The sequence below is a fragment of the Balaenoptera ricei genome, chromosome 12, assembly GCF_028023285.1.
Source record: "Balaenoptera ricei isolate mBalRic1 chromosome 12, mBalRic1.hap2, whole genome shotgun sequence".
In the NCBI taxonomy this organism is placed as follows: domain Eukaryota; kingdom Metazoa; phylum Chordata; class Mammalia; order Artiodactyla; family Balaenopteridae; genus Balaenoptera; species Balaenoptera ricei.
In genome coordinates this window covers 27,726,879-27,750,359 of record NC_082650.1, presented here as the reverse complement: position 1 = coordinate 27,750,359, position 23,481 = coordinate 27,726,879, and the positions used below count along the sequence as shown (strand labels likewise).

General features: G+C 38.6%; 1 protein-coding gene across 1 annotated transcript; it reads right to left on the bottom strand.

The window, feature by feature from the left end:
- Window positions 1-944: 944 nt before the first annotated feature.
- Window positions 945-16,880, bottom strand: MTFR2 (mitochondrial fission regulator 2). Its single transcript, XM_059941919.1, has 7 exons — window positions 16,818-16,880; window positions 12,823-12,927; window positions 12,249-12,361; window positions 10,719-10,954; window positions 8,576-8,936; window positions 3,421-3,595; window positions 945-980 (listed from the first exon to the last, which is right to left on the bottom strand). The coding sequence occupies exons 1-7, from the start codon at window positions 16,878-16,880 to the stop codon at window positions 945-947; spliced, it is 1,089 nt and encodes a 362-aa protein (XP_059797902.1).
- Between the last annotated feature and the right edge of the window lie 6,601 nt (window positions 16,881-23,481).

The window sequence follows — 23,481 nt, the reverse complement described above, 5'->3', positions numbered from 1 at the left end:
AAACCTCTGTGTGTTTCATTGCATTGCCCAAGAAACTAACTACAGAACCCTCTTTCCCAAAAAAGATCAGACATTCTAAATGTAGTAAGGAGAGAACGTGAATTTGAACTGCTATGAAACACAAACAAGTTCAAAAAAGCATATTTATTTACAAAGGAAAAGAGGAAATAAAGTGGTAGGTGTACATATTTACATAGCAAGTGTAGGCAAAACTTATCAAGAAGATTCTTTAAATACTTCTACAATCTAGCATTTAACGGTCAAAATCAGCTTCTAAGAATAATTCTTTTATCACCTCAGAAAGATTTTTTAGGAGGTTCAATCTATGATTCAAAGTATGACTATCTTAATGAACAAATTATAATTTTATATTCTTTGAAAATCTCCAAGTTGCTGGAGGCCAAGTGAACCAGATCACTACCAATTTTTAAAAGATTCAAAGGCTCTTAAGTTAGAAAGTCATAACTGCTTTAAGAAATTGTTTTTAAAAATCCAAACGTACCATCATCTGTTGAGTAGTACAATACAGACTTAGTTTACATTTTCTTAATCCATTAAATGGCATCTGTTACCTTATAATGAGACCTTACTGTTCTCTAATGAGAAACATTAAATCATTTACTATTTAGCTCTTAGGAGAATCACTCAAAGTATACATTCAGCTTTTAATAACATTAACATACATGGAAAAAAAAAAAAAGATCCATTTACCTAACTACCATCAGTAGCCAGTTAACTGCTGGATCTTCTCCTTCAGACCTTTGCACTAATATACCCCAGTGTATAGACTACATTTAACTTCACTAACAGGAGATGAGATCCTTTCACATGTAGGGATAAGTATGCTGGCATACTTCTGCAATCCTGCCTTGCAGGTGCAGACACGAGCCCTGTAGCTCGTGGCTTGGGCTACACCTGCTGTGTTTGTCAGTTCTTCCTTTAGTTCAATGTCCTTCTGACTGTGAAATATGGTGTCCAAACTGAAATGAAGCAAATATTTAACACAGAAACTATTCTGATGTAAAAAAAGAATGGCAACACAAACACCAAATAACCCTTTGAGGCTTAATTCATTCAACAGTAAGTAGTCGTTTAAGAGCGGGTTACATGTCAGGCACTGTGCTCAGTCAGGGCTGAGGACATGAAAGTGAGCAAGACGGTCACAGCTAAACAGACTGAGCTCTCCACAGACTACAGTTTGAGTCTCTATGTGCCCAGCCCTAAGCAAGGTGCTATAAAATTTACAAAAAGAGATGGTTCTTTCTCTAAGATGCTTGTAGTTGGCTGGAAAGAAAATGCAAAAAGAATAGTGAACAGTGTAAGACAAACCAGTAATACCTCCTTGATCCACTATCACTGGGAAACTGCGTTCCACCTAAGTGAATTTCTCAGATAACTGAAGGTTTTCAAATATCCTAGAATTTTAATAAACCAAGTTCTATTCACTGCTCTGCCACTTAGATGTCAGATTACAGGCAGATCACTTAACCACTTTCAGGCTCATTTTCCTCATGTGTAAAAGAGGAAATATTGGCAACCCAAGGACCATCAACGGATCATTGGATTAACAAGATGTGGTACACACACACAAACACAAACAAACACACACACACACACACACACACAAATACAATGGAATATTACTCAGCCATAAAAAAGAATGAGATATTGCCATTTGCAGCAACATGGATGGACCTATAGCATATTATGCCTAGCGAAATAAGCCAGAGAGAGAAAGACAAATACTGTATGATGTCACTTATATGTGGAATCTAAAAACAAAACAAAACAAAAAGAATGTATATGCAAGACAGAAACAGACTCACAGATACAGAAAACAAACTTGTGGTTACCAAAGGAGAGAGGGAAGTGGGGAGGGACAAATTAGGGGTATGGGATTAACAAACTATTATATATAAAATAGATAAGCAATAAGGATATACTGTATAGCACAGGGAATTATAGCCACTATCTTGTAATAACCTATAATAGAGTATAAACTGCAAAAATACTGAATCACTATGGTGTACACCTGAAACTAATACAATACTGCAAATCAGCTATACTTCGATAGAAAAAAAATATTACTGCAAAGGTCAAATGAGATGAGTAAAAAAAAAAGTACTTGGCCAGTTACAAATTTCTATGCAAATGTTGAACACTTAGACACATTTGTAATTTTAAATGTAACAGTTCTAAAGTAAACTATATACTTTTTTGCCTTCTTAGAGTTAAGAATATAATCTTCTGAGTCAACATGATAAGCATCAGCTATTGTACAGGCACAATGGTAACTTAGAAATCACACACACGCTGAAACTGAGTAGAACGATTTTCCCCTGCTCTGTTGTGCTCTTTGAGTTGCCATCTGCTTTTCAGTTTTTCCATCTCCTTTGCTGTCTGACTCATGTCCGCCACTCTAATGCCACCCACTGGACTTTATACGCTGTCCATCTTTCACTGTCCTCTCATTCCCAAGGCTTATTCTTATTTACTACCTCAACTAGTTTATGAGATGGAAAACCACCCCCCAAATTTGGATTATATCTAAACGAAAGAAAAGACGCTTCAAGAAAGAAGCAATCTTGGGTTTCCCTGGTGGCGCAGTGGTTGAGAATCTGCCTGCCAATGCAGGAGACACGGGTTTGAGCCCTGGTCTGGGAAGATCCCACATGCCGCGGAGCAACTAGGCCCGTAAGCCACAACTACTGAGCCTGCGCGTCTGGAGCCTGTGCTCCACAACAAGAGAGGCCGCGATAGTGAGAGGCCCGCGCACCGCGATGAAGAGTGGCCCCCGCTTGCCGCAACTAGAGAGAGCCCTCGCACAGAAACGAAGACCCAACACAGCCAAAAATAAATTAATTAATTAATTTAAAAAAAAGAAAGAAGCAATCTTAAGGGTCAAGGGTTGAAATATGAGTTTTTTTAAGTATCCAATGAGCATGGTCATTGAAGTAAATATGACCTCATCTGCTTTGTTAAAAGCACAGTTAATGTCTTATTTATCTAAATAATCCAAACTTCATATTTGACCGGAAAAAATATTGGGAGTATTCACATTTAAATATGGTTAGGTTGAATCTATCACACCATTTTTCTCTGGTCCTCTCAAAGTTTCAGACACCCAGTTCATACTGCAGACAGCAATGTCAAGTTAGCACACGCCCAGGATAAACCATTATAAACTTATGCACAAGTATTTTTCAAATCAAGTGTTTTACCTCAGAAAAACTTCATAGTATGCTAAAAGCTAAAAATGAACGTGAAAGTCAACACAAACAACAGAAACATTAGCAGCACACAGCATCAACAATCTTAAGCCCGTTCTGCATAATTAATTACTTCAAGGAACTTGAAGGCAAAGATACATCATGAACAATACGCATTAGAAAAACTGAAGATTTAACCTTATAATCTCACCCTTGAAGTTTCTGGACTAGAAAATGGAGAAGACTCCCAAGAATTATTTTCTTTCTCAAAGGAATCTTCTTCTTGGAATGCAAATTTCTGCTTAAGTGCATGGGATATTAAAGACACTGGATCCCAAGGTGAGTCTTGTCTTTTCCTTTTATGAATGGGTCTGCCTCCAGGGGACCTTTAAAAAAAATGGAATAAATTAAAACTTTGTGTAATTCAAGTTCCTTATTGACAAACACAGCAGAAATATAAGCATAATATATTAAAATCTTCAAGAGATTGGAATGTTTTGCCTTGTAATAAAAACAAATCTGGAGGGCACAATGGATTAGGAATCAGAAAGCTGAGAACCCATGTGAGGCTCTACCACAATCCGTTATAACCTGGGATTTATCAAATATCATCTTTATTTTTTATTTTCTAATTTTCCAGTGGGTAGAAAAATTTAAAGAAATATTTAAGAACTTTTAAAAGGACTATGGAGTTCAGGAAAAGAAAAACTTCAGGCTAACTGTTCATTCATTCATTCACTCTTAATGCCCCCTATTTTACCAGGCTCTATGTTATGCTTCAGGGGTAGAGCAGTATCCTACTCCCATAGAACACTCTGGTGGCAGGAGAGTGTTACACCAAAACAAGTAAGCAAGAACATTTTGGACAGCAATTATCCAGTGCTGTGGATGAAATAAAAGAGGGAAATGTGATAGTGGCTAGGATGAAAGCACTTTCGATGAGATGATGAGGAAAAGCCTCTTAAAGGAGGTGACATTCTCTTTAAGGAAATGACAAGCAGTCAGTTTTAGTGTAATCATCCAGTGGATCCATCAGCAAGGAGGTTGGCAACTGTGAGAAAAGAAAAAAGAAAAACAGGTACAGCTGGAGTGCAGTTAAGTAAGATGGGAAGTAGGACGTGATGTCAGAGAGATAAGGGCTGAATCCCAGAGAGACTTCCAGGCCACAGCAAGGTGTCAAGATTTCATTCTAAGCGCAATGGAAAACCACAAAAGGGTTTTAAGCAGGGGAACGGCATGATCTGACTTCAATTTTTAAAGGTCACTCTGGTTACTATATGAAGAACAGATAAGGAGGCAAGAATGAAAAGAGAGACCAGGTTGGAGGCGACTGCAAAAGTCCAAGCTATATAAGACACCGGCAGGACTTCCCTGGTGGTCCAGTGGTTAAGACTTCGCCTTCCAATACAGGGGGTGTGGGTTCAATCCCTGCTTGGGGAGCTAAAATCCCACATGCCTCCTGGCCAAAACACCAAAATATAAAACAGAAGCAATATTGTAACAAATTCAATAAAGACTTAAAAAAAAGGTCCACATCAAAAAAAAAAAAAAAAAAAAAAGATGGTGGTACATAAATGTGAGCTGTATGCTGATGGAAAGGATGTGGATAGAAAGGAAATGAAAACACAGGATGATTTCCAGATGTCTGGACTGAGGGTGATATTGTTGCCATTTGCTGAGAAGCAAAAGACTTGGGGAAAGAACAAGTTTTCAAGGTAGAGGACGGAACAGGTAGGAAGGAAGAGTTCTGTTTTGGACATGTGAAGCGTGAGGTACCTGTGAGACAGGCAAATGAAGATGTCAAGTAGGCATGGGGCTCAGAGGAGAGGTCAGGGCTAGAAAAATAAATGTGGGCATGATTAGCATTTAGCTGGTATCTAAAGCCTAGGACTAGATGAGATCACCCAAGGAAACAATGTGGGTGGAGAGGAGAATGGGGCTGAGGGCTGAGCCTTGAACATGTCAACATTTAGAGACCAGGCCCAGAAGAAAGAATAAGCAAAGAAATAAGAGGTGGACAGTGAGGTAAGAGGAAAACCAAGCATGATTTCCTCAAGGCCAAGTGAAGAAAGTGTTTCAAGGAGGAGGGAACTGAGGACTGTATCAAACGCTGCTGAGAGGTCAAGTAAGAAGAGCAATGAGAACTGACATTGGATTTAGCAACATGGAGTCACTGGAGACCTTGACAAGAACAGTTTTCAATGGAGTGATGGGAACAGACACCATATTACAGTGATTAGAAGGCAGTGAGAAATGGAAACAAACTATAAACAACGTCACGAATTTATACCAGAAAGGGAACAGAGAAACTATAATAGCTGAGGGTATACATGTTCTGAAGATGGGAAATGCTCAAGTGTGAAGAGAAGAATAAAGATGGAAAATTTGGGCTTCCCTGGTGGCTCAGTGGTTGAGAATCTGCCTGCCAATGCAGGGGACACGGGTTCGAGCCCTGGTCTGGGAAGATCCCACATGCCGCGGAGCAACTGGGCCCATGAGCCACAACTACTGAGCCTGCGCTTCTGGAGCCTGTGCTCTGCAACAAGAGAGGCCGTGATAGTGAAAGGCCCACGCACCGCGATGAAGAGTGGCCCCCGCACCGTGATGAAGAGGGGCCCCCCACTTGCCGCAACTAGAGAAAGCCCTAGCACAGAAACGAAGACCCAACACAGCCATAAATAAATAAAATAAAATAAAATAAAATAAGAAGTCAAGTAAAGATGGAAAATTTGATGACGCAGAAGACAGAAGAGAGAATTTTAAGCGAAATGCTTAGAAGGGGAACCAGAGACCGAGGGGAGAGCATGGACATGATCAAGGATGCTTCATTTGCAATAACAAGATGGAAGGCAGAGAACATGGGTAGTAAATTTGCAAATGTAAAGATGTGGGAAGTCTCGTCGGATTTAGCAGTAATGTATGAAACAAGATCAGTTGTTAGAAAAATGAGAGAATAGAGGGGTGGAGGGTGGAGTCTACTGACGTTTCAGTCATTTGTCCAGTGATGGTAACAGCCACAGAGTCACCATTTTACACTGACTAGGCCCGACGATACCAGTAAGAGATCTAGTTGGGACTAAACGTGTACCTACAACCGTAAGATTTTTCTCTGTACTAGCTGCCTCATACAAGGATCAATCATAACCTCATTAATAATGAAATGACTTATCTGTCCTAACACTATTACATAGAAAATACATTTATTTTCTCAGCAAAAACTTCACTGAGGAATTTCCAGGTGAACATGGCAGATCTCTGTGAAAGCCTACTAAAATGACAGCAAAGAAATGAAAAAGATGTACACCCACAAAGACAAAGAGATTACGAGAGGAGAGAGTAGATAAGAATTGCAACAAAATGTTGAAAGCTGGAAAGCTGATGACAGTGAAGAGAGTGGGAGGTAAGCTGCCTTCCTGAAAACAGAGGGATTGAGGAAAAGTCCACAAATGGAATGATACGCTCCTCCCTTGCCCTTTCCCCACTCAACTCTCAAACTACCTAGCTTGCACCACCTGTGTAATCCCCAACTCTCCTGACCAAGAAGGAGACTGAAGAACTTTCTAGAAAAACTCTCTAGTCCCAAAGAAAAGACACACAGCTACTGAAATATGGGATCTGGCTAACAAAATGGCAAGGTTCTCTCCTCAAACACTGTGAAGCCCACCAGCTGGCAATCCCACCTCACACAAAGAAGCTTCAATCAGCTTTTCCGTGCCTCACTTTTAAATATAAATGCATAGCTGCGAATCACCAGATACTTAAATAAGGCTCCAAAACTATAAATGGAGACCAAAATCAATAAGAGGAAAAGGAACTCAGGAAAAATGAACATAATTCAAGAGCAAAAGAAAACTTAGAATAAAACTGTAGTTAATATTTTCAGTAGCATAAGACACACAAAAGCAAGAAGACATAAAAAAGGAGCACTCAAAGAAAAAGAAATGGGTCTCGCAAATTAAAAATATGATGACGGGGGAAATTCCCTGGCAGTCCAGTGGTTAGAACTCCACACTTGCACTGCCGAGGGCTTGGTTCAATCCCTGGTCAGGGAACTAGAATCCCACAAACTGCACAGTCCCCCACACCCCACCCCAAACCCCCAAAAGATAAGTGATGACAGGAAAAACAATAGAAGAGTTAGAAAGAATTTTCTCAAGAAGTACAATAAAAAAAAGCAAAGAGAAGAAAACAGTAAAGGAAAGATATGAAGATAAGACAAATAATTCTGGCATTCAAACTTCTAATAGGCTTTCCAAGAAAAGAACAGAAGGAAAGAATAGGAGAAAATTATCAGAAAAATGTTATAAGAAATTTCCAAAAATAAAGGACATAAAACTCTAAACTGATTGAGTTCAATCAATAAGTGAACTCAGCATAAGGAACTTAAAAAGAAGTAAATGCTCAGCATAAGAAACTTAAAAAGAACTCTCCAGGGCACATCACCATGAAATTTAAGAACATCAGGACCAAAGAGAAGATCTTAAATGCTTCAAGAATAAAGAAACAGGTTTCATACATAGTATCAGGAATCAAAACGACATTAACCTCTCAACAGGAACACTGAGAGCTAGAAACCGATGGAATAATGTCTTCAAAGTTCTGAGGAAAAATGATTTTCTGTCAATTATATACGCAGCCAAACTAGCAATTAAGTGTGAGAATAAAAAAAAAAAAAAATTCAGATATACAAGGTCTTAAATCTACCTTTCATGCACTCCTCAGGAAGCTGCAGGAAGATATGACACCCAGGAAATGGGTGATGCGACACAGGACAAAGAGAATGTCCATGATGACGAAGGAAATCCTTAGGATGACAATGCAGCAGGTTTAGAGCAACAAGTGAGATTAGAACAGGACAGAGGGCTCCGGGAGGGGATTTCCGGGGTGGGGGGATTCAAGGAGGCAATTATTAACTGCAATAAAAAATAAAATTAGCCAACAAACAAAATGTATATGAAATGGCTTACCTGTGAATGTTTACTGTTATAGTAAGGATATAAATTCTGAACACGGATTTAAGGAAAGACTGTAACTTAACCATATCGGGAAGATGCAATAAGAAGTGTGTGTGCATGTGTGTTAGGGGGTAGAATGTCTAAGAGGACGTATTCCAGATTTTTAACAATTGCAAGTAAATATAACTAAAATATCAAGAAATAGCAAAAGTAGTACGTTGTTTCAAAAATATGGAGATAGGACACTAGAACAAAGAGTCACAAAAAACTGAAAATGATTCTCTCTCGAGGTGTATTTGGGGTAAAGAGGAATCAAAGAGAAGACATATATGTTTACTTTGATAAATATAATAATTTCTTTAAACACCACTGATAAAATTTGGGTTCATTTCTCAAATTATGACAACATACCTTTCAATGGCACGTAGCTTAACCTTATTCACATCCTTCAGAACATCCAACATGTTTGGAACATCTTTATTTTTCTGGTTTTTTGAATGATGACTAAAATTGGTTTTCCTAGTATCTGGGTGCTGTTTTTTCACTTCAGTTGCTGAATTATCTGATGCACAAATATTATTAGATGCTATTTGCACGAGAGGAGAACATGGAGGCTGTAGAGAAGAAACCTGAGGAGGCGGTGGTGGAGGAGGAGGAGGAGAGGGAAACATTGAACTTGAAAACGAATCTGGTTCGACACTCAGTTGAGTAGTCCCTGATGATGGCATTTGTCCCAAACCACTAGGCCTCTCATTCTTCAAGTCCAAGGAGCCTAAAGAAAATGTGGTCTGTTGAAAAATCATGCAAAATTTTCTCCAATATAACACGTAACACTAATTAGAATCAAAACAGGAACAATTCTGTAATGCTACTAAAATAATGATACTGTGGCCAGGAAGGTGAAGCAATCCCATCTGCTTAGTAATTTCTGAAAGAGTCAAGCAAACAGTAAATTCATTTTTAATCCAATTAGGATTCTCTGTGTAGGGGAAGGAGGAGAATGCATTTTAAAGAGAAAATTACAAGTGCTTTTTTCACATACAATCTGAATTTCATCCTCTATTTACAAAAGCTAAAACATGATCAACAACTTGTGGCTAGAAACATGCAAACTGATATGTTCACTCTATGATGACATTGTAGAAACACCCAAGCATATATTTTCTAGGCAGGAGCCTAAGACGGGTACCAAATACTTAACTTTTTCACAACAGATTTGCTCCTAAGATCATGTGTAACATGATAGCCTTAAAAAAAGTGTATATATCATATCTCATTTATTACATAGTAGTATATATAATATTTAATATAAATTATAAATATACAATACTATATAAATATTACATTATACACAAATTATATATGTGTTTATATGGATGTTTTTATATACATACAGATATTGTGTGTGTATGTATATTATTTAAAGCAAGTCACATCTCTAAAAATTTTAAAAAGAATCATCTGGAAAACAGTATTCACCTAGATTTGGTGGAAGTATAGCAGCAATAACTTCAAACTACAAATATATATATATGAAGCCTCAAACCTATACTCTTGTCTCAAATTAATGCATCCCTCCGCTTAAATTTCCAACACTTTTCTACAGAGTTAGAAAAGCTTACAGTCAGCCCTCCGTATCCTCAGGCTCTGCATCTGCAGATTCAACCAACCGCAGATAAAAAATATGAAAAAAGGCTTCCCTGGTGGCACAGTGGTTGGGAATCCGCCTGCCAATGCAGGGGACACGGGTTCGTGCCCCGGTCCGGGAAGATCCCACATGCCATGGAGCGGCTAGGCCCGTGAGCCACAACTGCTGAGCCTGCGCATCTGGAGCCTGTGCTCCGCAACGGGAGAGGCCGCGACAGTGAGAGGCCCGCACACCGCGATGAAGAGTGGCCCCCACTCGCCGCAACTGGAGAAAGCCCTTGCACAGAAAAGAAGACCCAACACAGCCAAAAATAAATAAATAAATAAATAAATTTTTTTAAAAAAGAAAAAATATGAAAAAAAAAAAATTCCAGAAAAGTTCCAAAAAGCAAAACTTGATCCTCCATGCACTGACAACCATTTACATAGCATTTCCATTGTATTTATAACTGTTTGCATTTTATTAGGTATTATAAGTAATCTAGAGATGATTTAAAGTATATGGAAGGACAGAGGATGTGAATAGGTTATATGTAAATATGCCATTTTATATAAGGGACTTAAGCATCCTAAGATTTTGGTGTCCACAGGGCTCCTAGAACCAACATCCCACAGATGCCAAGGGACAACTGTACTTAGAAAACAGGCTTTTAAATACAAAACTACAATCTTCGGCAGCATAGCTACCTCTTCTTTAAACCAAAGCCATCCCTGTCACTACAAATGCATCTTAATTTATTCTCAATAAACATCAGAGGTAATACATATATACACCCAACATCGTTTCATATTTAATGTCATTCATAAGATACATTAGCAGCAAACATTCTTTTCTTACTCAGAACCACACTGACTTAAATACTAAATGAGTATCATCCAACTGAAATAAAAATCCAACGTTACTTACCAGAATTTGTACTGTTTCTCAGTTCTTGCCTTCCCACAATTGCAGCAATCTGAGAGCGAAGAAAAGCTAGCTCATCTTCAAGGGCAGCTATTTTTTTAATTGCAGCTTCACTTTCAGGCCAATCATTTTTTGTTGGTTTGTTATGCCTTAGAGCAGGTGTCAGTGGATCTTCAACTAGTTGCAAAGGATGGAAAGAAGCAATTTTCTCCTCTTCTTCATTTTTCCATATACTATTTCTGTAGGTGGAAGGAAAAAATGGAAAGAGAGAGAGAAGGAGGAAGAAAAATTTTCTAGAAATAAATTCTTTCAGTTAAAGAATAAAGATACCAAAACAAAATCAAAATAGCTCTCTTTACCCTATAATGGTCTCTAGACTCACTGAGGACAAACAACACCTTATGTAACTTTATATTCTCAGTACCCAGAACAAATGCTGCCTTTAATAGGTGACCAATAAGCAGTCAGTGAATGAAGGAACACATCTTGCTTTCAGACTGTAAACCAAAAATAATAATCCTATCTATTAACCTCAAACACAGTACAAATTGATTTATTTAGAAATAAAGTTAATTTATTTAGAAACTCTACATATTCGGAATATAAGGTCCTACAGGATTCCTTGTTATGTTGGGGTAAGTTTACCGTATTCTAATTTTTTGAAAATTTATAAACCAATTTGATATAGAATAAATTTATCCAGTTTTTTTGAATAACTGACCCTTCAGCCTGTATCTGAATACACTAACAACTAAGTTAGTACTACCAAACGGTAAAACATCCAAATGTTGAAATATATTTAACATCATTGCCTGGTAAACAGTAAACACTATATAAGTTTTGGCTAAATATATAAAATAAATAAATATAGTATTTAGTATAGGAAAGAGCTTTCTCCTAAAAATGAACATGGTGATTTTTATATCCTTTTAATATCATTCCTTCCTAGGCCTGGGGTGAGGTTTAAATGTGCATTAAGAAAGACTAGCTAGGGGCTTCCCTGGCGGTGCAGTGGTTAAGAATCCGCCTGCCAATGCAGGGGACATGGGTTTGAGCGCTGGTCCGGGAAGATCCCACATGCCGCAGAGCAACTAAGCCCGTGCACCACAACTACCAAGTCTGCGCTCTAGAGCCCACGAGCCACAACTACTGAGCCCACACGCCGCATCTACTGAAGCCCACACACTCTAGAACCCGTGCTCCGCAACAAGAGAAGCCACCACAATGAGAAGAGTACCGCAGCGAAGAGTAGCCCCAGCTCATCGCAACTAGAGAAAGCCCGCGCACAGCAACAAAGACCCAACACAGCCAAAAATAATAAATAAAAATAAAACAGATTAAAAAAGAAAAAGAAAAAACTGGCTAAAAATGAGAAAACACCAGTCATCCCTATTAGGAAGACATTAGCAGGACACAGCGCAGTACAGAGGTAGACAAAATAAAAAGGCTCGATCAGTCTGAACATACTTCAACATGTGGAAGAATTCAGATTATAGCCCACACCCCACTTTCCAAGATAAGTAGAAAAATTACCGAAATCTGAGATAACTGGCTTCTTCATCATTCATCACATACAAAACGTCAGCAAAAGATGGAACTACAGATCCACAGTTAGCTGGGTCCACAGAGTTCAAGAGTGGGATCAGCTAAAGGAAAAAAGGAAAAAGAAAGTCAGGGAGTCGGGGAAAGACACATGCCCGTGGAAACTATTTATGTAAGTTAAAAATCCACAAGAGTGAAAAGGAAAAAGGATATGCAATAGAAAAACATACACCTATTAGCGAGAAAAAAAAACTGAGGAAAATAATTATTCTAAAGTCTACACATGTGGCAATATTCTCTCCCCTGGTGAATGTCGTCCAACATAAAACACAAACTAGAAGAATAAAATAAGCTACTCAAGGGTTGCTTTGCATCTGCCAATCTTTGGATATAATTACTTAAAAAAATAAAGACAAAGACACACGTGAAATGACTTGTTTCCAGGATAAACTAAAGGTTTTTGGCTTGCAGGAAACATTTCTTCTTTTGTTCTACCCTATGTCCCTAGGAGTACCTAGGATAATTTTACACATGGTGCTTAAACAATGCATGTTGACTGACTTACCTCAAAATTAGGCCTGGGACAAGGTTCTAAAGGAAGAATTTTCCCAATAATACGAACAATACTCCTAGCTGATCCATAGTCTTTATTTTCCCAAATCTGCAAAACCTATTTAAACATAAAGCATTGTTTAAAAAGTAGTACTCTATTGAGCATGTTTATATTGATATTATTTACGGGAAAAATGTAAAATATGCAATAACATTTATTTTTAAAAAGAAAATATAGAATGGCATACTTCTAAAGTATTTTCTTCAAAGATTTAAACTTTATTCATATCTGTCTTTAAAAAAGTGGGAAGCAGGGGGATGGGAGTTAACATATACAGATTCCAGGAAGAAAGATCTTTTGAGAAAGCACCACAAATTCATTCTGTTTTATTTCTGATAATGGCAAAATATCTTGGAGAACTTTATTCAGAAAAATTGTCTCCCCTCCTCCCAGCTAAAAATCCCATCTTTGGGCCCAATGAAAAATGGACAATTTCAATTTCTCAAGCTGTGAAGTAATACAGAGTATATTCATGTAATTTCCTTTAAAGGATAAATAAAAGGGGGAATAAATTAAGCAGGCCCTAAACAGTTTAAGGATGCTTTACTTACTGTCGTACTGGCACAAAAACAGACATATAGATCAATGGAACACAACAGAAAGCCCAGAAACAAACCCACGCATGTGCAGTCAATTAATCTATGACACAGGAGGCAAGAATATACGATGGAGAAAAGCAAGTGGTGTTGGGAAAGCTGCACAGTTACATGAAAATCAATGAAGTTATTAGAACACTCCTTCACACCATACGCAAAAATAAACTCAAAATGGTTTGAAGACCTAAATGTAAGACATGACACCATAAAACTAGCAGAGAACATAGGCAAAACATTCTCAGACATAAATTGTAGCAATATTTCCTTAAATCAGTCTCCTAAGGCAAAAGAAATAAAAGCAAAAATAAACAAATGGGACCTAATTAAACTTAAATGCTTTTGCACAGCAAAGGAAACCATCAATAAAATGAAAAAACCTACAGAATGGGAGAAAGTATTTGCAAACGATGCAATCGACAAATGGATAATCTCCAAAATATACAAACAGCTCATACAACTCAGTATCAAAATAACAAACAACCCAATCAAAAAATGGGCAGAAGACCTAAATAGACATTTCTGCAAAGACATACAGATGGCCAACAGGTACAAGAAAAGATGCTCAACAGCCCTAACTATTAGGGAAATGCACATCAAAACAACAAGGTATCACCTCATGTGGGTCACAATGACTATCATCAAAAAGTCTACAAATAAATACTGGAGAGGGTGTGGGGAAAAGGGAACCCTCCTACACTGATGGTGGGAATGTAAATTGGTGCAGCCACTATGGAGAACAGTATGGAGGTTCCTTAAAAAAATAAAAGTAGAGCTACCATATGATCCAGCAATATCCCACTCCTGGGGAAAACTCTAATTCAAAAAGGTACATGCACCCCAATGTCCATAGCAGCACTATTTACAATAGCCAAGACATGGAAACAACCCAAGTGCCCATCAACGGATGACTGGTTGAAGAAGATGTGGCAGATATAGATATAGATATACATACATATATACACACATACATACACACAATGGAATATTACTCAGCCATAAAAAAGAATTAAATATTGCCATTTGCAGCAACATGGATGGACCTAGAGAATATCATACTAAGGGAAATAAGTCAGACAGAGAAAGACAAATATTATCACTTATATGGGGACTCTAAAAAATACTACAAATGAATCTATATACAAAACAGAGAAAAAGACTCACAGACATAGAAAACAAACTTATGGCTGCCAAAGGGGAAAGGGAAGGGGAGTTATATTAGGAGTATGGGACTAACAGATACAAACTACTGTGTGTAAGATAGAAAAGCAACAAGAATTTACTGCATAGCACAGGGAACTATATCAACATCTTGTAATAACCTATAATGGACAATAATCTGAAATATTATATAACTGATCACTTTGCTGTACAGCTAAAACTACACAATAGTGTAAATCAGCTATATTTCAATTTTTAAAAAGAGAAAAAAAAAGAATGCTTTACTTACAGTGGAATACATTTTCTAGTAGTCAGTTCTTGAGAAGATAATAGAAATGAAATGTGCTTCTATAACTCAAATAATAACTTTGTCCTTTAGCTTGGAGTTTCCCATATTGGTGTAAACTATTCCCACAGGAACCTCCCCCAAAATATGACATAACGTTTGTTCTTTTGGAAGTGCTTTCGACACAAAGGAGGCATTTTCTCTCTTTAAAAAGCATTAAAAATTGGACTTTTCATTTTTCCTAAGATCCCATAAGGAAAACGAAGTTTATTATAAGCCACAGATATAGAGGTAGCATCCTCATGGAAACATCCAGTAAGCAGATGGATACACAGTTCTAGAACTTAGGAGATAACCTGCATTAGAAAGATGGATTTGGGAATCATCAGCATACAGAACACATGACAGGTAAAAATCAAAGCCATAGGACTAGTTGAGAAAAACTGGGGCTAGAGAGAATGATTTCAAAGTCATCAGCACATAGCATCTTCTGCACAAAGTCATGCCATTCCTCTGCTTTTAAATGGCAAGGGTTCTGAATTTATCTGATCATATCCAAGCACCTGGCTCTAATCATTAAATACTGATTCCATCAGCCAGCCTCACAATCTTCCATCAATTCTGCCAGCTCAGTTGCCATAACATACTCCATGAATTGCGTATTCATTCTCCAATCACCCTCAAAGGTCCTCTGCCACTTGGCCCTATTCTATCTATCCAACTTAATTTCCCACTATCCATTAACAAGAACACATGCTCTTTTGGGTTAAGCAGTTTTCCTTCAGATTGATGGCCTCTCTCAAATTCTTTTCACAAACTTTTCAAAAAAAGGTTGCTGATGCCACTTCCCTTCCTCAATCATTCTTCAAACTACTACAGTTCAGCTGCCACTCTCCACCTACAGAAATCCCTAAAGGCATCAATAATCTACTGATAAGTAAATCTTCAACAATCACTCAGTCTTTGTTATCTTTAATCTCTTCAATTCTGAAATTCAAAATGCTTCAATAACATCCAGTGACATCCTCCATTACATCATCAAAGTCAAATATCAAAAGAATGTAGATAACTCCAAATCTGAATCTCTTTTCTTTCCTACATTCCAGAACCATATATCCAATTATCTGCAGGACCTTTGTATTTATATATTCCAACAGCACATATGACTTATCTCCCTACTCAAAGTAGTTTCTCGTACAGAATTGTCCATTTATATTAATGCCTCCATCATTTTTCAACTTTTGTTTAAAACCTTTTAATTATCCTTGTCTATTCTAATTCACCACACCAAACAGCAACAATTTGACCATTTTCTGTAAGCCCCCCTATTATTTTTGTGTCTCTCTTATATTCAGTCCTGTATTATAGTTATCTCTATGTTTCTTATATCTCATATTATATTTTAAGCATCATGAATACAAGAACCATGTACTGCTACTCTGCATCACCTACAGAAACATGCATATTGTCTTAGATGTCATAGCTACTCAGTAAGTAGACAAAATTTGATTTGCTTATACTTCTCACACCTAAGCCAACCTCTCTCCTTAATATTTATTCTGAATTTGCTGAGCTATAACTTGCCATTCTATATCCAAGTATCAAACTTAAATTACCTTAAATAAAGCCACTAGATATTTTTAAAATATTTTATCTATGAAGGTCATGTCTATATTTTGCTTCGGTTGTATCTTTTGTTGGCATTTGACCTATCAAGTAAACAGGTTCCTGATAATCTTATCCCTTTTTTAACTCAAACTATCAAAGCTATACTAAAGGAAACTCGCCTTTGTTACACCTATAGAGAAGTAACAGTTTTGCCTTGAATGTTGACATATAAATCATTTCCAAAATAAGACCTCAAACAAATACAACAGGTTCATTCAAATCCATTAAAAGACATTTACCTGGTTTACAGGAACACCAAAATATTCCAGCATCTCTCTTAAGATACTCAATATGAATGACATTGATGAGGCGAATACAGAAGCAAATTTAAGGAAACATTGTCTCTTGATACCTTAAGGGAAAAAAAATTAGAAAACATTACTCTTGATAAATAAATAACTGCTGCACAAAATTGTATTAAATAACTGGAAAACCCCTTTCGTTACACATTACACCATCAGCTAATCTCTCTGGCCAGCATTATTTTAATGAGAGGAGAGAAAAAGAGGAATGGGGGAATGGGGAAGGGTTGGTAAAAGAAACTTCAATTTATCAGTTAAGTTGCATTAAAAATTCATAGGATTTTTTTGAGCCTCTGAAGGGGCCTGGTTAATAAATATCAATCAGCGAAATGGAAACTTAGCAGGGAAGCCTTCAAGTTAGTGGCAACAGCGATGCGCCCTCTCTCCGAAAGCTTTGGGCTGAGACTCTTAGGAGGGATGAGTTCAACCCATCCTTGAAAGCAGGCAGGGGGCCCACTCAAGGCTTTGACAAAAGGAACGGTAGCTCTTCCTCACTAACGTATCGGAGTACCACCCATCTCTCCTCGCTTATTTTAAAGAATATGAACCCCAGATAGGTGGCGTGACTTAGTCACCTAACTACTAAACAACAGGCCGAGACTAGCGCCCGGTCACATCACTCGCTTTGGTCCCAAGCTCCCTCGGCGTCTCTCCTAACCCAGCATGGTCGCCTGGCTTACCTTCCTCCGAAGCCCAGCCTCCCGGCAACCACAGGAACTTCAAGCTGCAGTCGTTAAGGAACCTTGCCGCGGAATCCGCAGAGGACCAGGCCCGGCGTGCACTCTTCCTGGTCCAGGAGCGCTCAGACGTCCACACGTGTCCGCCCGCGCGCCTCAGCTTGCCTGCCACGGGCGGTGACGACGCCTCCACTGGCCCAGGGCTTGGCCCTGTAGCCCCTCACTCAGCCGGGGTAACTCGGCTGGAAGCGCGGCCCTCCTCCCGTGCGCCACCGAACCTGTCCCTTGCCTCCACGATTGGCTCGCCACTTCCGCGTCCCCCGACTAAACTTAAACTCCGCGGGCCATGACCCGTGCCCGACCTAATTGGACAAGGCTGAAGATCGTTGCCTGTGACTGGTTACGGAATGACGTCAGGTTATTTACGGTTATTTAGACTGGCTACTGAGTGTCTTCCTCCTTCAAGAGGGCGGGCCTTTAGCAAGGCAGCCAATAGAAGCCTAGACGCAGCAGGTGGGCGGGGCAGGCCGCGCAGGGACGATGACGCATGCTCAAGACTCGTCTTTAGGTTTCCCGGGTGCTCTCATAATACCGGTGTCTACAGCCCAGAGTATGGAGCCATTACGGCCCTTGGATCAGGCCCACGATCCGGAGTTCGTGCCCCACACAGATCTTCGCAGGGAAAGTGTGTCATCCTCTACATACAGACCCGAAGTGGGGCCGCTCTCCCAAGTCCGCTTGCCGTGGATGTCGCGATTTGTTTAATAATTCATTCGTCTCTTCAGCAAACATCTATTATATGCTTATGCGACTAGCAGATGCTAAACGCTGTCATCGAGGAATCTGCAGCATTGCAGTACTTAGAATGTTCCTTCATGAAACGCTCCAGGTTATCCAGGCTGCCAATGCTGATCTGGCCTAGCCTACGATGGTAAAGTGACCACCAAGTCCTGGCAGGTAATATCCCAATTTTCAATTCTGATCTGAGGTTACTGGCTTCATAAGAAACAACAGCTACTGGGCTTCCGTGGTGGCGCAGTGGTTAAGAATCCGCCTGCCAACACAGGAGACACGGGTTCGGTCCCACATGCCGCAGAGCAACTAAGCCCGTGTGCCACAACTACTGAGCCCGCGTGCCACAACTACTGAGCCCGCGTGCCACAACTACTGAAGCCTATGTGCCTAGAGCCCATTCTCCGCAACAAGGGAAGCCACAGCAATAAGCCCACGCACCACAAGGAAGAGTAACCCCCACTTGCCGCAACTAGAGAAAAGCCCGCGTGCAGCAACGAAAACCCAGTGCAGCCAAGAATAAATAAGATTAATTTATTATAAAAAAAAAACAGCTACTGCTTCTAGTATTTCAGTGAGAAATGCATTGGAGTGACATGATAAGTTAGGATCAACTGCGTCTGCTGCTGACCAACACAATCAAAAAATGGGAGAATTTTTCAACTAATTTCTCTATGTGTCCACAACATTTATTCATTAAACTAACATTGAATGTACTATGTGCCAGGCATCATTCTAAAGCGCAGGGAATGTAATGAGCAAGGCAGCTGAGGTCCTTGCCCTCCTGGAGCTTACAATCTAGTAGAAACCTCAGAGACGATTTCTCTGAGCAATATATATAAAGAGCATCTCTCTCCACTCTCTCTCCATGATTTATTTTTCCTTATAGCACTTATACCATGTATATTTATGCTCCACCTACTGCCAAACAAAACTCCAGAATAGGAAATTTGTTTTGACCCATGCTGTATCTCCAGCGCTTTAGAAGACTGCCTGGTATATTTGATGGGCATTCAATAAAATAATTGGATAAATTATTTGAATATTTGTTGAATAAAATAATTGGATATGGGATGAGAGAAAACACACCAAGAATGATTTGAAACGAAGAAACTGGCAGAACAACAGTGATTATAGTGACAGGTCCAGTAGTCTAGGCTAGATAAGGATTAAAGGAGCAGGAGAGAGGTGCTGGACAAATGTAAAAAATGCAAATGGATCAGCGACCCTACATAGCGTTTTCTCAAGTTCCTTATCCTTCCCTTTTGCCTTCATAAATAATGATCTTATAGCCTCCTCCCTTTCCAATCTGATATCAAACAGCACACAATAGGTCCAAAAGGAGAATATCCCTTGAGAGCATGAGAAGGGAAACCAGTAGTACTAAAGCCTCCTTCAGGCTGCATTATTAATAGAGCTCAATATTCAACTTTGATTTAGGTAACAGCACGGTAGGCCCAGGTCAAATGCTACATCTCCATGAATGCTTTGCTGACAATTTCCCTCTAAAATTAATTCTTCAGTGATCCTTCCTCCATTTTGTTTACTAAAGCATTCATACATACCACATCTTGACAACCTTTTACGAGATTTGACATTAATATTTTTCTATTACTTTTAAGTGAAATTACTTTCGTGAACTTTTAGAATGATGCAGAATTTCAGTAAATCTTTTCTACCTTTTCTGTCACTTTCAAGTAGTGTTCAAATATTTGATGGCATGCTTTCTAAGATTTTCCTGGCTGTGTTCCCCTCCCGCAGTTGAATCTAGGCCTTCTCAATCCACCGTGTCTACCCTGCGAATTAGGATTCCACTTTCAGTACTTTCTCCTCAGTGTGGGGTCCCGTCCTTAAAAGGAGTCTTGCCTTGACAGGTCTATTTTGAGAGTTCACTGAGGTAAAGTATTCCAGTCTCTCTAATCCTTACTGTGGGTACCTTGTGCTCACTATTGGAGAGGAAAAATCCCGTTTTAGTAGGCTCACTTGAGATTCTCCTTTTCAAGCCTGTCAGATGCCACCTCAATTCTTAACTTCTACTCACATAGAAATCAGTACCAGGCAGGTTGGTGATTTGTCCCCATCCCGATATTTGTGGATTCGTGGGAAAAACTTGTCACTTAGTTTAATTGTAAATGCTGTCCAAAGATAACTGGTTTTGTTATCTAGATGTATTTTTTCCATTTTCCCAAAACCATTAATAATACATTATAGTTAATCATCACACTATGTACTGGATCCCCGAGACCAATAATTTATTCAACTTTACAGCCAATGCTTGGCATACTTTCCCAGTGAATAAATGGAGGCTGAGGGCTGGCTTGAACAGAGGCTAGAAAGATGTGTACTCAATCTTGCCAACTGCCCAGTTGAAACCCCATTAGCCTTCTGACACAAGGCTAAGTTTTAGGTGATTAGGAGTACTCGAATTACTATAATTATCTTAAGTAATGGGGCAGGATACAATGTAACATTCTAACAAGTAGGCAATAGCCTCTCCAACCTTAACCATAGGATCTCATGAAAAGGTGATACCCAGATTAGGATGCACATGCCCAGAAAGTTCACTTAGTTTTACATTTCAAAAAAAAAGAAAAAAACTTAGGGCCTTTTTCCTTCTGTTCTGCTACCTATGCTTGAAACCTCTCAGGGGCGGTAGTAATGCAGTACACTTAAACCAACCAGCACTATTTAAAAGATTACATACCTCTTAAAGATTCATTAAAACTTTTCAATTGTTTATTCAAAACTTTTAAGTATTAGTTGACACTAATTAGGACCAAGATTTTCCTTGATATTAAAATCATGTTTCAAATTAAACCGTCCTGAAAATCTCCTTTGCTTTTTGTACTGACAATAAAAATGACTAAGTAACGTAAAACACAGTTGAGACCTACTACCTATGTATCTATACCTACTATATATCTATAAATTGCTATTTACTTGTGATATATTAAAATTACAAAATCTAAGTTAAATAAGTCTAAATGCAGGAATTATTTTATTTGAACCTTTAAATAACTTATATAAAAGCCTAGGTTATTGCAGTGTTTGAATCCGAAGGTCTTATGTGTTTACTGGCTACTCATACTATTTTTGAACAAAAATATTTAGACCTGTCTAAAAGCATAAAGGTGAACCGCAGCTTGATTTTTCTGGTTGCATTATTTCTAGAAAATTCATATGACTTAATAGATTCTATACTGTTTTCTGATACAATCGTATGTCCACAAAGAGATATGCCTTGACTTTCTCAAACACTTAAAAAGAGTTGATTAAAACCTAGAACACAGAAAACATAGTTAAAGGATGTCCTTCTGGTTTTACTCTGCTTCTGGATCATCCAGACAGTCCAGTTAAACATCTTTACTCCTGATGCTTCCATTTAGTCCTTTTCATTTTTTAGCAATAATCAACTCATAATTTTCAAAACTCTCATGGTCTGAGTAACAGGAAAAAACAACTCTACTTCATAAAAATTCCAAATAACTTATTTCGATTGTCTTACAGTAGCAAATAATTTGCTACTGTAAGACAGTCATCAAAAAATTTAGCATATTTCAAAAAAGAATACAGCATAAGTCTTAAATATTGAAGTTCATTCCTATCACATTGAAAACTGTAGCAATAATACAGCATTTTTTAAAATTATCACAGGTAATTTCAGTTGATAACATACAGTTTAATAAAGCAAGCACCTGAGAGTAAAATGTAGTTCTTAAGTAATTCAGATAGCTAGAAAAAAGTTCAGCTTCAGGTAGCCCAGTATTCCTGCCAGGGAGATATCCATATTCTCCATACTTCTATAAGCAGAAAACTATGATATTCACAAGCTGCCTACTCCTTTAATTTTACTTTTGATTGAAGTATACTTGACTTACAATGTTGTATTAGTTTCAGGTATACAGAAAAATGATTTAGATTCTTTTCCCTTATAGGTTATTACAAAATACTGAGCATACTTCCCTGTGCCATACAGTAGGTCCTTGTTGGTTATCTATTTTGTATATAGTAATGTGTATCTGCTAATCCCAAGCTCCTAATTTATCCCTACCCCCCTCTTTCCCCTTTGGTAACCATAAAGTTGTTTTCTCTGTGGGTCTATTTGTGTATTTAAGTTCATTTGTTTTTTTTTCATTTTTATTTATTTATTTATTTATTTATGGCTGTATTGGGTCTTCGTTTCTGTGCGAGGGCTTTCTTCAGTTGCGGCAAGTGGGGGCCACTCTTCATCGCGGTGCGCGGGCCTCTCACCATCGCGGCCTCTCCTACCGCGGAGCACAGTCCCCAGACGCGCAGGCTCAGCAATTGTGGCTCACGGGCCCAGTCGCTCCGCGGCATGTAGGATCCTCCCAGACCAGGGCTCGAACCCATGTCCCCTGCATTGGCAGGCAGACTCTCAACCACTGCGCCACCAGGGAAGCCCTGTATTTTTTTTTTTAAGATTCTACATATAAGCAATATCGTATGATGATTCCTAGGTCCATGTTGCTGCAAATGGCATTATTTCGTTCTTTTTTATGGCTGAAATATTCCATTGTGCATATATATCACATCTTCTTTATCCATACCTCTGTCGATGGACATTTAGGTTGCTTCCATGTCTTGGCTATTGTAAACAGCGATGCTATGAACACTGGGGTGCATGTATCTTTCAGAACGGTTTTCTCCATATATATGCCCAGGAGTGGGAGTGCAGGATCACATGGTAGCTCTATTTTTAGTTTTTCAAGGAGCCTCCATATTGTTCTCCACAGTGGCTGCACCAATTTACATCTACATTCCCACCAACAGTGTAAATGGGTTACTTTTTCTCCACACCCTCTCCAGCATTTATTATTACTAGACTTCTTGATGACAACCATTCTGACCCACATGAAGTGATAACTCGTAGTTTTGATTTGCATTTCTCTAATAATCAGCCATGTTGAGCATCTTTTATGTACCGTTTGGCCATCAACATTTAGGTCTTCTGCCCATTTTTTCATTGGGCTGTTTTTTTGATATTAAGCTGTATGAGCTGCTTGTATATTTTGGAGATTATTGTTAATTGGCTTATACCAATCAAATCTCTTGTTGGTCGCATTGTCTGCAAATATTTTCTCCCATTCTGTAGGGGTTTTGTTTTGTTTGTG

Excerpts from the sequence above, each read along its gene's own strand:
- MTFR2 (XM_059941919.1), bottom strand. The coding sequence starts at position 16,880 with ATGTCATTCATATTGAGTATCTTAAGAGAGATGCTGGAATATTTTGGT. Across the intron at positions 12,928-16,817 it reads TTGGTGTTCCTGTAAACCAG|GTTTTGCAGATTTGGGAAAA; the intron begins GTAAATGTCTTT and ends ATGTTTAAATAG. Across the intron at positions 3,596-8,575 it reads AAGCTACGTGCCATTGAAAG|GTCCCCTGGAGGCAGACCCA; the intron begins GTATGTTGTCAT and ends TTTTTTTTAAAG.